Below are 17,265 nucleotides of genomic sequence, written 5' to 3'. Positions count from 1 at the left end.
TACACAGGAATGATTTGTATTGAGCATTTGAATATCTGCAACCACTGACTCCTTCCTTTTTGGACCTATATCTGTACAGCCAACATTATTTTGCCAATTGACACAATCAACGCAAAACTACTGAGCAACACAATGATATAGTTGGTTCTGCAAGTTTATCTGGTATCTGAGATACTCTTAATGATTTACTATTGTGCTGCTAATGTCATTTACTTTACTTGTAAGTACAAAAAAAGAAAAAAGAAATACATCTTGAAAAAGGGGGAAAATGAAAATAAATGCATGTTGGTTTGTAAATGCTTGGTACTTGAGGAAGTGAAACTAGTTTTGGGTTATATATTTTTTTGGAAACACATAAAAAGAATAAAAAGGTGGAGAAGGAAGTAGGAGGGGAAAAAAAGACAATAGAAGCAGTAAGTTTAGAAGGCCGATAAACCCTGCTCCCATTGCATGCTATGGAGAGGATTCTGGAAGCCAGGCAAGATGACATCTACTAACACAGGAAAGCACCCAGGGGTATGGAAAAGGAACCCCAAAGGACACCAGCGACTACACCCCACTGTCTTGTTAAAGCTGCAAGTTCCCTTTACGTCTATTAGTCTATTGACCTTTACAGTCACTATGCGTTCTTTGTTCTATTGCCTGCAGAACACCAGAGTGGGGTAGGAAGGTTTACAACCATATGGCACAAAACAAGGAGCTAGGGTTTGGATTGTGTAGGTTATTTACCTTTTTGCTCCACTTCTATTTTAAGCATTGGAAGAGAATGAAAAAAGGGTGCAAGGAAACAAGAAAAGAGATTAACATGAATTAACTGTCAGCTAGAATGTTATTTAAGTAGCAACACACGTTATGAGACAAGGATTAAGGGAAGTATTCCTATTTGGGAGGGAAAAGAGAAATAAAGTGAATATCAGAAACAGCAGGCGTACCTGACATGAAAAAAAGACTCAGGTTAGATGAAAGCTTAAAGGGACAATACAAAGTGCCATTAACACAGATTTAGGGTCATATTTAGAGTAAACAGAAAGGCTGTGACACACCTGGCCTTTAGTGGGTTTATACAGAATTATATATCTCTTTAACAAACGATTCAGACTACATTACTTATTCATTAAGTATGCATTGTCCCTTTAAACCGTCCTGATCAATGTATTTATTTATCAATGTTTGTATTATTAGTAGAAGTACTTTGCATAACTATAGTAGTTTTTCTTCACATGTATTACAATAATTCACATTGCAACTCCTTAATACTTTACAGAACTGATTTTTTTTAATTTTTTTTTTTATAATACATTGATCTCAAGAATAATTGGTACTACAACAAACAGGGAAAACTGTAGCTGTAATTGTATTAATTATGAAAATGATTACAGCCCTGCATTGGTTTATATAATTAAATATGATATCTATATTCTCTTACATGTGTGAACAATAAATTACTAAGTCACAGTGTACAATCGAACAGTATTAATAGATTTGACCAACTCAACATTAATGATTTTCAGAAGATTCCTTCTTTGAAATTTTCTGCAGGATCTTATTCTTTAGCTAAGAGAAGTACTGTACCTGCTTTGAATTCCTGATAACAGTACAGGACAATAGAAACCAGTGGTGGCATGTCTTCCTTAAATACATGGTATCTTTATATTTTTACCATTTGAGTGGTGCTTTAAATGTGAACACATATGCTAAAGTCTAGCATATTTACGTAAAGGATAAACAACGATAAGTGTTGAAATCGGGTTAGGCATGAGAAACTGTGGGTTCTTTTTTTTTTATCAATTCAAAACTTTGAGTTGTTTATGCCACTTAACATTTCTTCCTAATTGATACTAGTTCGATAACGAGAATCAATTGATTGTTAATTTGTTAATTTGCTCTTTTGTTACGTTTAGTTCAAACAGTTAAATTGTTTGTCATATTGTGGGAATGTTGTCGTGAGTTCCTCTGAGTTTGAGTTTGAAATTCCACTTATTATTATTATTATTATTATTTATTTCTTAGCTGACGCCCTTATCCAGGGCGACTTACAATTGTTACAAGATATCACATTATTTTTACATACAATTACCCATTTATACAGTTGGGTTTTTACTGGAGCAATCTAGGTAAAGTACCTTGCTCAAGGGTACAGCAGGAGTGTCCCCACCGGGGATTGAACCCACGACCCTCCGGTCAAGAGTCCAGAGCCCTAACCACTACTCCAAACTGCTGCCCTTACATAGACAAAAGTGTCAGTTGCAAGTAAAGATAGTTAACGAGGACTGTGTTTTAGATGCAAAACATGGAAATAGCAAAAATAAAAATGCAAAAATAAAAAGGAATGTGAACCAGCAATGCAGTCTAATTATTGAACAGCTACGCTAAAACAGGTGATCGGTTTTCAGGATGTACTCTGGCAAAATGTAAGTGGGCTGTAAGCTTGTTTGAACAATGGTTAAACAAAAGACATGCAAAAACAGAGTTTACTAAGCTATGATGACATTGCTGTTGTTCCCAAACATGTCCGAAAGAAATGTGAAATACAAATTTGAGGGGGGGATGTTTATAATTGTGATAACTTTTTTTAAAATTATGTTAATGTATAATTGTATTACTTTTCTTTAACAACATTAAATGCTAAATATAAATCATAAGCTCTTTTCTAAGTGTTACGTTTGAAATGTGTAATACTATAATTAACTAATTGTTTAAATGATTGTTGCATAATAAAATGGTATTCACTGTGGATTCGTAGCACAAACTGTGGATTCGTTAATCAATGAGTATATGCACACACTCCCCTTTTCTTCCAAGCTACACAACCACTTTTAGTTAGCAGATTTGTTGAATTAATCAATCGAAACATCAAATGGTGACATCACATAAATGTTCTAAACATGGCTAAAACTGCATGGTAACACTTTAGGTTTTAATAACTGGCAATGCTGTATTTGAACTGCAGACAATGTAGTATTCAGAACACATAGTTATATTGTGAAAGCCTTAATAGTGTTAGATTGTTACATAGTATCCAATTAAAATAAGGAGTTACTCGATAATTAGTAATACATCTCTAAATAAGTTGTAATTAATATTCTAAAAATAATAAAAAGTTGTCAAAATAATAATAATAATAATAATAATAATAATAATAATAATAATAATAATAATAGTTGGTGCAATGCAATAATAAAACCTTTGAATTACTTTATTACAACATGAAGATTTTAAAATGGTGCAAATATTTGTTAACTATTGTCCCATTTTATAAATGCCTAATACCACTTAACAATAACATGCTGTTAAAAACATAAAAGTAGGAACAGGCTTGTAATTTAATGTAGTTAAACAAAAGTAATACAATTATACATTAATTAAAAAAAATATCTTAATTACAAATTCACTGCCACATAAATATCTAATTTTGTTTTCACATATTTTCTGGACAGGTTCAGGAACAACAGCAACTTCATCATCACTTAGTAAATCTCCATCAATTACAAAGATGTTAGATGTAAACTCAGTTTTTGCATTTCTATACTTGAGGATTTTTATCAATGGACTAAAGTGTCACCAACTATATGTAAATTAGGCCTAATTTTATTAAAGCAGATGAAAAAGGCACTGTTCTTCTATTCAAGTTTAGTGTAACAATAAAAGTAATATTTTATCTGACAATCAAAACAGTTTTACATTTCCCTGCAAAGTAAGCATTATGATACTTGCTAAAGAGTCAACATGTAATGTAAAAACCTTAATCAATGCCTTGAAAAACACAAGAGCAAAATGAGTTCCAACACTATTATTACTACGACTATGTCCTATCAAGGTGTAGTTAATTGACACTGTGTTTGGTGAAAGAGTAGCAAGAACTCCAGTATGTTTCTGATAGATATTCAGTAATATAAAGTGCTGTTAAGCATGCTTAGTGAGTGGATTGGTACACAGTGAACGGCATTCTGTCTGCCTAAGAAATCAAACACAGAAAAACAAATTAAGAAAGCGTAGACGTCACAGAAGCAGTGAACAGAGGGTGAAGATCTGAAAGGAAAACAGACAACACGTTTGACCTGAGACTTAAAGTTAAGAAGACTCAAATCAGTCCCAGTTCTAGACACAAGAGGTACAGTAAATAGATAGTCAGGGGTTGTAGAAGGGTCCTGCAGATAGTACAAGGAAAGAGAAGAGTGAAAAAGATTTATAGAACAACATCCATAAAACACCATTCAAAAAAGTATTTCTTAAAAATAAAAAAAAATATACATTTTATTTTACATCCACCCATATATATATATATATATATATATATATATATATATATATATGTATGTATAATAAAGCAGCAGAAATATATCGCCCTTAAGCTAAAAATAATAATTTATTTCTAATGAAGTTTAAAGGCTTTCCATGCAAAAATGATGTATTGGGAAATCAAGGGCCAGGATAGATGTTAGATATTGGTGAAGGTAACAGTAGTACCTATCTGTCTATGGTATTATCAAACTACTATTTTGGGTATGTATGTTGCTCTGTATGTGTGCATGCTTGAGATGAAGGGCTGGCAAAAGTCCACTAACATAAGAACATAATAATGATAATACTAATATCTTTATTTTTATATAGCGCCTTTCATAGTGGACCACCATCACAAAGCACTTTACAGAGGTAGGCTGTGAACTGTGGATTATATGCAGAGTCACTTACAATAGGACATTGATTTAACATCTCATCCACAGGATGGAGCACAAGGGGGTTAATTGACTTGCTCAGGGTCACACAGTGAGTCAGTCAGTGGCATAAGAACATAAGAAAGTTTCCAAACGAGAGGAAGCCATTCGGCCCATCTTGCTCGTTTGGTAGTTAGTAGCTTATTGATCACAGAATCTCATCAAACAGCTTCTTGAAGGATCCCAGGGTGTCAGCTTCAACAACATTACTGGGGAGTTGGTTCCAGACTCACAATTCTCTGTGTAAAAAAGTGCCTCCTATTTTCTGTTCTGAATGCCCCTTTATCTAATCTCCATTTGTGACCCCTGGTCCTTGTTTCTTTTTTCATGTCGAAAACATCCCTTGGGTCGACAGTGTCAATACCTTTTAGAATTCTGAATGCTTGAATCAGATCGCAGCATAGTCTTCTTTGTTCAAGACTGAATAGATTAAATTATTTTAGCCTGTCTGCATTTGACATGCCTTTTAAACCCTGATTAATACTGGTCGCTCTTCTTTGCATTCTTTCTAGAGCAGCACTATCCTTTTTTGGTAGCAAGGTGACCAGAACTGAACACAATATTCTAGATGAAGTCTTACTAATGCATTGTAAAGTTTTAACATTACTTCCCTTGATTTAAATTCAACACTTTTCACTATATATCCAAGCATCTTGTTGGCCTTTTTTATAGCTTCCCCACATTGTCTAGATGAAGACATTTCTGACTCAACATATACTCCTAGGTCTTTTTCATAGTACTTCAATTTCAGTATCTCCTTGTGACAGAAATATAATGAGTTCTGGTTGTAAATCTCCCTCTCAACCTGTGAGGATACAAAGTAGCGAAAGGGAAAGGCTTTGGACAGGTTGTCCTGACAGTTCATTCCCTGGGTCGGGAAGTCAATCAGCCTGGAAAAAGACGAGACTCCAGTGCGAGAATGTATTGACCTGGAAGGTAAACGAGGTAGCAGCTGCAGGCAATAGAGTCAGCTGTAATCGTTTACCAAGGGGTCATGCATAATTGCATAAAAGGGGCTGGAGAATTGTAAATCTTTTCCTTCGCGTGGGTTTTTGTTACGTGGAAACTGGAAGGACCGGGAGATTGCTCAAAATAAATAACGAAATGAGTTTGTGAGTGTTTTGTTTGTTTCTTTGTCTGTTTAGTAATTGTCTGTGTTTGTAATCACTAGACGGCTAAACACAGATCCGGAGCTGTCGCCAAGGGCCAGCACGAAACCGGATCATCACTGCACTATTGTCACGAATAAACTTTGTTATCAGCACTTGTTTCACTAATAGCACGTAGTATATTGTACTTCACCACAAGCACTGAGAGCACTCACTTTGGAACAGTGATCGTGTGTGTCTAATTGTGTGTGTTTTATGCCGTGTCTATTATTTGCGGGACTGCAACCCTTTGTTTTATTACTGTGCAATACACATTGTTGTGTATTGCCAGCTCTTTATTATTTACTGGCGGGTCATCAGACCATTGGATTATAAACCATTAAAACAATCATTTTCACCCGTACTTTGTTGTCTGTGCGTTCTTGGAATTACTGTATCCGCACTGCACCTGCTATACACCTGTTACCACTTACCACTTTGCCACACTCCCATATGAGCAGTACCATACACTTTTTTTCGATTAAATGTAATTTGCCATGTGTCTGCCTATAAGCAAAGACAAATCAGTGCAGCCAAGTTGCAAATACGGTATGTATAAAATGTAAACCAAACAGCGCTGCTACCCTCTGAAAAACATTATTTCACTCAGTTAGCATTCCACCTGAAAATAGCAAAAATCCTATTACTAAATAGGCATGTGTACTTCAGGATTTTTGGCAGGTCTTGAGATATAGTATTGTTTCATATGGGTAGGTTGCATATTGCATATGTAGATTTACCAATAGTAGACTAGTGTATATAGTGTACGAGACAGGATGGACTACACTGGACTGGATACTGCAGACTAGGAGCCAAATTAAATCTAAGGAAAAACTCTGTATATATGATGTGCTTGTGTGAAGATGGCACAGTTCATTATCCTTTCAATTACATACCTCTGTACCCTGCCAAAGAAAAAGATTAGCTAGGGAAATAGGAAGGTGCTTTTCTTTTTAGCTCTGGCAGCTGTGTCACACAAGCATAACCCTAGCAGCAGGTAGCTTTTCAACTTGCACATGATCACAATTAAGTTTGATTTGTCCTTTAAACTAAACGTAGGCCAAAACAATTTGTAAGCAGCTGGTACCAGGAATCAGTACAAGTTTCCATCCATCACCCTGAATAACAAATGCAGAACTTCTGTAGAGGAATAAAAATACCAGGCTTAAAAATAAGGGAAATAAAAATTGATAATGCAAGCAAGCGCCCAACCAGCATCAAACTTTGGCTCCTGTCCACAATTTAAAAAAAAAAAAAAAAAAAAAAAAAACTAAATAAATAAATAATAATAACTAAAACATTGACAGCAAATGGATGCCCAAGAGTCAAAGTGATCCAAGTAACAGTTTTGGAGCTTTCTTTATGAATAACAGGGCCTGTAAACAGAAGTGTTTTACTCGATAAGGGAAGCCATCATCCCCATTTCCTTTCAATTTATACTGGGAAAGTGTGATACTTTCTGCATCTCTAACAATGGATCATGGGGGCTCAAGAGTAGCTAAATGTTCTGCTTGCATAATTTCAGCAGGGAAATTCATCTTTTTTAGGGAGTATGCGTCACTGAATGAAGGTCTATACTTACTGTAGGGAACACATTCATACTGGACTTCTAGGTATTTGTAAGTCCCAGGACAAGGGTCAGGAAACACATCAGACCCAGTAATCACAACACATTGTGTTCGATTGTTGCACCTGTAATAAGAAGGACAGAACAGCAAGATAAATAATTAAAACCTGGACTTTCATTTGGAAGTTAACATGTGCTTGGTATAAAACACTGCTGACTCCTTTTCACACTTACATGGTAACAATCAATAAAGTGACACAGCTCATTAATATTACATTAGTCAATATCAGTAAACAAAGCAGTGCCAACCAAAACTGAGGCTTCATGAGAAGAACTACAAGGCATAGCAAGACACTTTATAAAAAAAGGAAGCACTATGTTATATATTTTTTTTTGTTGTTGTTAAATTTAGTCGTTGCCAATTAGTTTTTATTATTTTCTCCCCAATTTGAAATGCCCAATTATTTTTAGGCTCAGCTCACCGCTACCACCCCTGCGCTGACTTGGGAGGGGCGAAGATGAACACACGCTGTCCTCCGAACCGTGTGCCGTCAGCCGCCCGCTTCTTTACACTCTGCAGACTCACTGTGCAGCCGCCTCAGAACTACAGCGTCGGAGGACAACGCAGCTCTGGGCAACCTACAGGCAAGCCCGCAGGCGCCTGGCCAGACTACAGGGGTTGCTGGTGCGTGGTGAGCCGAGGACACCCTGGCCAACCTAACCCTCCCTCCCCCCAGACGACTCGCGGCCAATTGAGCGCCGCCCCCTAGGAGCTCCCGTCCACGGTCAGCTGTGGAATAGTCTGGACTCGAACCGGCGACGTCCAGGCTATAGAGCGCATCCTGCACTCTAGCGAGTGCTTTTACTGGATGCGCCACTTCGGAGCCCCGCACTATGTTATATTTGAGTGTATCTTATTTTTAGAAAAGCTATTGATGCAACCCATGTGAATGCACAGACCAGAATCAATAACATTTTAGGCCACTTTCATGCTGACATTAGAGACTTGATTTGCTAGTAATTTAGTAATTTATGATCAGGAACATAACCTCAGCTTTGTTCATAGTAACAGTGAGAGAGGTTTGTATTAATGATCTTATACTCCATTCAGGTCATTTCAGTTTTGACAAGTTGCATAACAAAAACCCTCTGCAGCAGTTGTTAAGGGAATTGTCCTTTACTTTATGCTTCAAAATGACCTTGGATACCAGTAACAAAGTGTTAGAATATATCTATATATATATATATATATATATATATATATATATATATATATATATATATATACAGTACTGTGCAAAAGTTTTAGGTACACTTGCACAAAGTCAGGGATTTTGTAGGCATATAGTCAGGTGTATGATTAAACAATTATACCAAACAGGTGCTAATGATCATCAATTCAATATGTAGGTTGAAACACAATCATTAACTGAAACAAATGTGTAGGAGGAATAAAACTGGGTGAGGAACAGCAAAACTCAGCTAACAAGGTGAGGTTGCTGAAGACAGTTTACTGTCAAAAGTCATACACCATGGCAAGACTGAGCACAGCAACAAGACACAAGGTATTTATACTGCATCAGCAAGGTCTCTCCCAGGCAGAAATTTCAAGGCAGACAGGGGTTTCCAGATGTGCTGTCCAAGCTCTTTTGAAGAAGCACAAAGAAACGGGCAACGTTAAGGACCGTAGACGCAGTGGTCGGCCAAGGAAACTTACTGCAGCAGATGAAAGACACATCATGCTTACTTCCCTTCGCAATCGGAGGATGTTCAGCAGTGCCATCAGCTCAGAACAGTGGGACCCTGGTACACCCATCTACTGTCCGGAGAAGTCTGGTCAGAAGTGGCCTTCATGGAAGACTTGCGGCCAAAAAGCCATACCTCCGAAGTGGAAACAAGGCCAAGCGACTCAACTATGCACGAAAACACAGGAATTGGGGTGCAGAAAAATGGCAGCAGGTGCTCTGGACTGATGAGTCAAAATTTGAAATATTTGGCTGTAGCAGAAGGCAGTTTGTTCGCCGAAGGGCTGGAGAACGGTACACGAATGAGTGTCTGCAGGCAACAGTGAAGCATGGTGGAGGTTCCTTGCAAGTTTGGGGCCGCATTTCTGCAAATGGAGTTGGGGATTTGGTCAGAATTAATGGTCTCCTCAGTGCATCTGATTGGCCCCAAATTTATTCTGCAGCATGACAACGACCCCAAACATACAGTGAAAGTCTTTAAGAACTATCTTCAGCGTAAAGAAGAACAAGGAGTCCTGGAAGTGATGGTATGGCCCCCACAGAGCCCTGATCTCAACATCATCGAGTCTGTCTGGGATTACATGAAGAGAGAGAAGCAACTGAGGCTGCCTAAATCCACAGAAGAACTGTGGTTAGTTCTCCAAGATGTTTGGGCTAACCTACCTGCCGAGTTCCTTCAAAAACTGTGTACAAATGTACCTAGAAGAATTGATGCTGTTTTGAAGGCAAAGGGTGGTCACACCAAATATTGATTTGATGTAGATTTTTCTTCTGTTCACTCATTTTGCATTTTGTTAATTGGTAAATATAAACTATTAACATGTCTATTTTTGAAAGCATTCTTACTTTACAGCATTTTTTCACACCTGCCTAAAACTTTTGCACAGTACTGTATATATATATATATATATATATATATATATATATAGATAGATAGATAGATAGATAGATAGATAGATAGATAGATAGATAGATAGATAGATAGATAGATAGAGATAGATAGATAGATAGATAGATAGATAGATATTTCAGTTTTTTATTTTTCTTAAAAATATTTCCCAACATAAAACCAATTTTCACGAAATTTCAATGTACCATTTGTAATTCAGTAATATGAGAGAATTGGTCAGGGGTCTGAATACTTTTGCAAGGCACTGTGTATGTATATATATATATATATATATATATATATATATATATATATATATATATATATATATATATATATATATATAATTTCTGGTAAACTATCAGATTTGGAACACTTCAGTCTTGCTTAAAGCTAAAGAATTGATGAGACCATCGCAGCTCGGTACAGCTATCCATCAAAATGAATATATCAGCAACTTCCACACCAATGATTAATATTTAAGAAGGTTAAATACAATGCCATGCAATCCATAATACCTACAAAACCTTAACACAGTAATAAATGTGTCATTTACAGGCAAAGACAGTAATTTGTGAGGGAATTATTACACATGTAAATTAATTATTTCATTGTAACAGTCGTGTCTGATTTAATTAGAAATTGTACTTGAGCACAGGCTGACTGCACGATTAGACAGCACTGTTTTGCAGTTTGTTTTTGTTTTTTTGGTTTTGTGTTTCTACCGTTAGGGGGGGAATATTCCCACATGAGACCCGACACACAAGAGGTGTTAAATGAATCACCTGATGTTGTTCTAAAATGCAGTGAGGGTAAAGAGATGTGTTTTGCTGCAGAACTGCTGCAGTAAAAAAGAATGTGCCTTGAGATGTTTTCTAGTCTCACACAGATCATTTACAAGATTTGAGCTGCTGTGACTATGCGCTCCACTGTAGCTGATGCTCTGTTTTTGTTTTATTTTTCACGTTTGAGATTACAGTTGCCTAAGGGATATCCAATCAAACTCTCCTGACACATTTGAAACTAGCTGGATACAAAGTGTTTAGAAAATAACAAACACTCCAAAAAATATTAAAATGCTGCACCACAGAAAACTCAATTAGGTTCCTGCAGCATTTCCAGCTTTCGAACATAACAAACCCATTTTCTCAATATACAGCTGTGCTTTTCTATACAACACCTTAACTGTGACCAATACCCATTCCTGCAAATGGTATATTCCATCCACCTGCCCCCCCCCACCCTTTCCGATAGTCATAATTATAATTTACAAAGTGCATCGTGTAGAGATAAGACTTTATGTGTAATCTATAGTGTGAGGTGTCCTAAATCAATAGCCTTGTTCTGCTGATTTAGCAGTGACTTCTGTTTTGGCAAGATAACATTTGTTTCTCTTGTCATGCTCCAAAAACCATTGGGGATCTTCAACAGATCATTAGATATGCAACAATAAAGGTCCAGTACATTCTTTTTTCTACCTTAAATTACTTCTTCACTGTCCTATCATTCCCTGTCATTGCCAGTGCCACATTATTACTAGCACTCCCCTGAAACTTGCACCAGAGCTATGTCTGCAGGCCACAGGATGCCATTTCCAATTGAGGCTTCAGTTTGAAAATATAAATTAAGAAAATTTCATTATCTCCTGCCAAGGGCCATTATTCACTACTGTTCTAAGGAAGATTAAAATGCAAACTCTGCCGACTTGAACAAATACCCCTACATTAAAATGAAAAGCTCAGTATATCATGGCAGGAATGGAAAACAGCAATGGCCTGGAGAATATTTTCGACCAGAGCTTAAGGCAATCTTTTTTTTTCCCCTTGAAAATCTTCAAGTACTGGAGCAAAACATATGCAGTTTCCTCAGAATCTTTAATTAACAGCTCTATAATTTTGGCAGACATGCACTTTACAAACTGAATTTTAATTTTAATTCTTCGCTTAGATGTGACAGTTTCCTTCACACTTTTGTAGACTGGTGAAGGAATCTACATTGACACTGCGAATGCAAAAACAGTGAGCGTGTCTGGAAAGTGGACTTTCCAATTTGAATTCACACAAAAAAAAAACCCCAACAAAAATTTCAAGGAAAAAAAAACTAATTTTAAAAGTGATATGAAACATAACTACTGTTTCATTCTAAAAACTGCTTCACTCCTCATCATGCTGCAGCCTCCAAGGGCTTTCACGGAGGAAAGAAGGACAGCAGTGACAGAGTTTACTTGATTAACAACCATCTTTTTTGAAGACAGGTGTGAACAAAAAATGTGGCTATTCCAGACAAGAAAGAGTCAAGGCTATGGATATAACAAAGCAATTTTCCTGCAATTGTTTTTTTTATTATTGACTTGGTATTATTACATGTCTTTTTGCATATTTTTTAATGCATATTTGATGTCATTTACTGTAATCATACTCTACTGGCAGCCACATTAAATCCTGTAAACATTGTCAGGTCTACTGTATTCCAGAGAGTTTGAATATAGTAACAAAATAATATTTTTAAACTTCAGAGTGCCGAATTACTTTAACCTGTTTTTCTCCCCAAATTAGAATGCACAATTATGTTCCCCCACTGCAGGGGCTCCCCACAACCGCTCAGGAGAACTGAGAGACCTCTGATCCAAACACCATGCCAATTGCCTCTTTACACCCAGGTGCTCGACAAGCCACTGGCCCCCGAAGCTGTCAGCTTCAGCTCATTTGGCATCTGGAGGCACTGGCGCCAGTAGAGTCTGCTTTAGCGTGATGAACAGTTTATACATAAATATTTGTGATATCTCTGTACGACCAAGACTCAGCATTTAAGGTAATTAGCCAAACCTGTAGACATTTTATGTTTTACACACATAAACATTTTTCAAATGCCAGAGGTAACTTTTAACATGATCTTTGATATTTCACTGGCCTTTATCATTCAGCAAACCTTTCAAGTAATAGACCATGCAAATGAAGCGTTTATTGCTTGCGGTTATATGTATTGCTTTTAAAATCTAATTTAAAATGCATTTATAAATAAACCACAACTTGTAATTGCCTGCTTTGCATAGCGGATTTGATACATACCACAGCAAATTGGTGCCAATGGGACATTCTTTATAACATGAGAGAAATTAGAGATTTGAAACACTTCTTCATAACTGAATAAAACATTATTTTTTTGTTGTTAAAATCATTAAGACACCAATCAGAAATAGCGAAGGAACTTAATCAATATACTTATTTTCCAATTTTTCTAATTTCCAATTATCTGTACAGCAAAGGAAATTATTATTTGGCATTGTAAGCTTTTATATTTATTAAGAAACTAGAAAGTTTTTTATGCAAGAAAAGACACAAATTCACCCGTTTTCTCATTGGAAATAGGTAAATTTCAAAATATCACTGTCCTGGTCACAAAAGCAAAGTTTGTGGAGAATAATAGCCATTTTCTATACTTTTGAGGCATAAGCAATTAGGAAATAACACTTACTACCCAGGAACCAAAAAAAAAAAAAAAATTGTTACACGGTGTTATTCCTTAAAGACCATTCAGAGGTGAAATATGTTTTGGGCCTGTGGCTTATGCTGTGCAAAAATGGCTTTCCAGCACAATTAATTGTCCGCTCAGAGGATTAGAGTTGGTCATAATGCAAAAGAATTTGCATCCAAGATGGCTTTTGTAAGGAGGAAAGAAAAATAATATATATACACAGTGGTTTGCAGAAGTATTCACCCCCCTGCAAAGTTTTCACATTTTGTTGGCACCTGAGGGTACTCCACGACACTTTCAAATTAGACTTTACATGTAGAATCTACACAAACTACTCCACACTGATGAAGTTAAAACCTGCATATATAATATAAATAAGTAAGATTTACAGAGAAAAACAGATAAGTATTCAACCCCTTTGCTACTGCAGCCCTAAATCAGCTCAGGTGCAAATGATTTATTTGAAAGGTCACAAAGTTGTGAAATGGTTTCAGCCTGTGTGTACTCAAAGTGGTTTAACTTGTAGATAATTTCCCTCAGGTATATAAAGACTTTCAAGCTGCAACTCACACAGTGATCCAACAAAGCAACCATGAAGACCAAGCAGCTTTCGAAACAAGTCAGCGATAAAGTGGTAGAGAGGCACAGAGCAGGAGAAGGGTACAAGAAAATTTAAAAGGCGCTGATTAGCCCTCTCAGCACAGTGAAGTCCATCATTAAGAAGTGGAAGATGTATCATACCACCCAGACACTACCCAGATCAGGTCGCCCTCCCAAACTGAGCAGCTGGGCAAGCGGGAAACTGGTTTGGGATGTCACTTTGAAGCCAACAATGACCTTGAGGGATCTGCAAAGTTCTGTGTCTGAGGTGGGAGTCAGTGTTCACACATCAACAATAAGCCAGTCTCTACACAAAAGTGGCCTGCATGGGCGGGTGGCAAGAAAGAAGCCATTACTCAAAAAGCCTCATCTTAAAGCACATATGGAGTTTGTGAAAAAAGCATGTAGATGATACTGCAGACATGTGGAAAAAGGTTTTGTGGTCAGACGAGACAAAAATTGAACTTTTAGGTCTAAATTCCTGGCTCAAGCTCAACACTGCACATCACCCAGTCAACACCATCCCAACTGTTAAGCATGGTGGTGGCAGCATCATGTTATGGGGATGTTTCTCTTCACCAGGGACAGGGAAGCTTGTCAGGATAGAGGAGAGAATGGATGGTGCAAAGTGCAGGCGAATCCTTGAGGAAAACCTGTTTGAGTCAGCCAAGACTCTGAAACTGGGGAGGAAATTCACATTTCAGCAGGACAATGACCCGAAGCCACACTGGAGTGGTTGAACGAGAAGAGGATTAATGTTCTTGAGTGGCCCAGTCAAAGTCCTGACTTGAATCCAATCAAAAATGTATTGCAAGACTTGAAAACTGCAGTCCATCGACGATCCCCAACAAACTTATCAGAACTGGAGCAATTTTCCCGTGAAGAATGGGCATAAATTTCACCATCCTACTGTGCAAAGCTAGTAGAGACCTATCCAAAAAGACTAGCAGTAATTGCTGCAAAAAGTGCTTCTACCAAGTACTGATTTAAGGGGCTGAATACTTATGCAACCAGTAAATTTCATTTTGTACATTTTCTTTGCAAGTTTTGCTGACATTTAACCTCCTCCTCATATAACAATGTTCATTTTAACCACCACAGCTTTGAATAAAAAATGTTTGTTTGAAAAACTGTGCACAGGTTATTTGTAATTCAACAAAATGTGACATTATTGGGAGGGTGTGAATACTTCTGCAAACCACAGTATATATACACTATATATATATATTTTGTAAATCCTATATATCCTATATATCCTAAATATTTTGTACTCCTGGGACTTCCCCTATGTTCTTATGATTTTCATACAATGCAGTGAAGCTCTGTAGTTAGATACCATTTAACTCCAGTGGGTCGTGTTGTTGACTCATTTGTGTTGCTCATACAATCTCCAGAGACCAAATGGATAGCAACACACAAAATTAATGTGGATGCCTTCATGATTACTTTCTTCATAAATCTCTCAAATGCATATTATATGCATCAATACGTTGAGGATTGTCTTCTGATAAAATGTAGTTCAATCAAACATAACATACCTATGAAGAATTTAGTTTATTTGACTAAATACATGTTTTTAATACCCTGTTAGTATTTTAAATTGGATGTTGGTTTAAATATCCAAGTGGCTTTACCTAAATGGCAGATGCAAAAACCTTCATAACTTTGGCTGCCCTAAACTGCAGTAATCTTTTAATCTCACCGAAATATTCATAATCTAATCCTATCAAACAGCCTAACCTTTCGGGAGTCTCATATGCCTGCACAATTAAAATCACAGTGTTAGCACAATATAATACTGCAGTAGATTTGATGTAAATCTTTTTCTATTGAAATAAGCACCAGGCTGACAGCTGGAAGTGTCTGATAAGAAAGCAACAAGGCATTTCAGATGGCATTCATGATAGCATGAACATGTGCATCATATGAATTCTGCAGAGAACACTTCACTCAACGTATATGGCTGGGCAAGCTTATTTGTTTTTGACCATCAGTTGCGCTAAGCTTGTTCTTTGTCATTTCAAAAACAACAGAATAATACTTGTATATCAGAATCAGCCATTTCTTATTATAGCTGTCAGTAGGCCTCCTGCTGCACTGTCATTTGTAGGGCACCTTTTTCATTGTGCATATTTAGTTATCTGGTGCATGAACAAAGCAATTTACACTGTAATTAACACGCTGCTGAGAATTAGTAATGGGTGACAGCGATGACATATCAGTTTAATGTTACTTAATGCTGTGCAAGGTCCATAAGCCATTTTATGTCATCAACAATCAATTGCTCTGCCTTTTGTGATATAGTTACAATAAAACAAAAAATCAAAAATCTGAATTTTTAAACCAGTACAATATTGTTTCGAACACAACCAATTAGTTTACCATGTAGGCAAGTGTAAGTCTAGTGTTGTATTAGCTGGAATACTTATATAAAATAAATCAATTCTTTTTAGCTTCCATGGGTTGTCTTTCTGCATCATTTTTTTTTATTTTGATGTCTCTGCTTATAAAGTTTTAACAGGTTAGAATGCCAGGCACTAGCTCCATCACCATTGTGCGTGACAAGTGTGATGTCACAGTACAGTAGTGAATAAAAAATGACACCAGTCACTAAACATAAGACTTTTCCCAGTCCTGATGCTATCAGTTTAAGGAGGTTATTTGGAAACCATGTCATCCTGAGCACATCAAGTTCAACAAACAAGGCAGACAAAAGCTGTAGTAGTCTTCTGCATGGTCATACCGTATTTCAATTAGTTGTCATCAATTTATTTTTTTACATGCTGGTGAGCCCAATTTGGGGAAGCATCACATTTGAGTGACTTGCTGACAGCAGTAGCAATTGAACAATAATACTCATTAAGACACAATTACAAATCCAAATAAACTTAAACACCCATGGCTTTAAGTTTAGATCAATTTGTAGCTGTAGTAGAGGAGAATTTCAGGAAACAACCTCTTGAAAACTAAGTGATTGTTTGCAAAAGCTGCTTTTTACTTTTCGGGCCTTGAAACTACCTTAGGCAAACATCCCCCTGTTAATAATTACTGTCATATGGTGCAATCAACAGAGTGATACGGTTGAGACAGATCCGCAACTGCTTTAAATACAGAGGTCATGCAGTGC

At 36.8% G+C, this 17,265-nt stretch overlaps 1 protein-coding gene across 20 annotated transcripts in view; it reads right to left on the bottom strand.

The window, feature by feature from the left end:
- The window catches only part of adgrl2a (adhesion G protein-coupled receptor L2a), a 104,432-nt gene that overhangs the window by 33,354 nt on the left and 53,813 nt on the right, over positions 1-17,265 (bottom strand). For all 20 annotated transcript variants that reach the window (XM_059031876.1, XM_059031878.1, XM_059031880.1 and 17 more), the window contains exon 4: positions 7,446-7,555. In XM_059031876.1, coding sequence (XP_058887859.1) covers positions 7,446-7,555 — 110 coding nt within the window. The remainder of the gene's footprint in view (positions 1-7,445; positions 7,556-17,265) is intronic.

Source organism: Acipenser ruthenus, chromosome 10 (genome assembly GCF_902713425.1).
Source record: "Acipenser ruthenus chromosome 10, fAciRut3.2 maternal haplotype, whole genome shotgun sequence".
Taxonomy (NCBI): domain Eukaryota; kingdom Metazoa; phylum Chordata; class Actinopteri; order Acipenseriformes; family Acipenseridae; genus Acipenser; species Acipenser ruthenus.
This window is presented reverse-complemented; position numbering and strand designations above follow the sequence as displayed.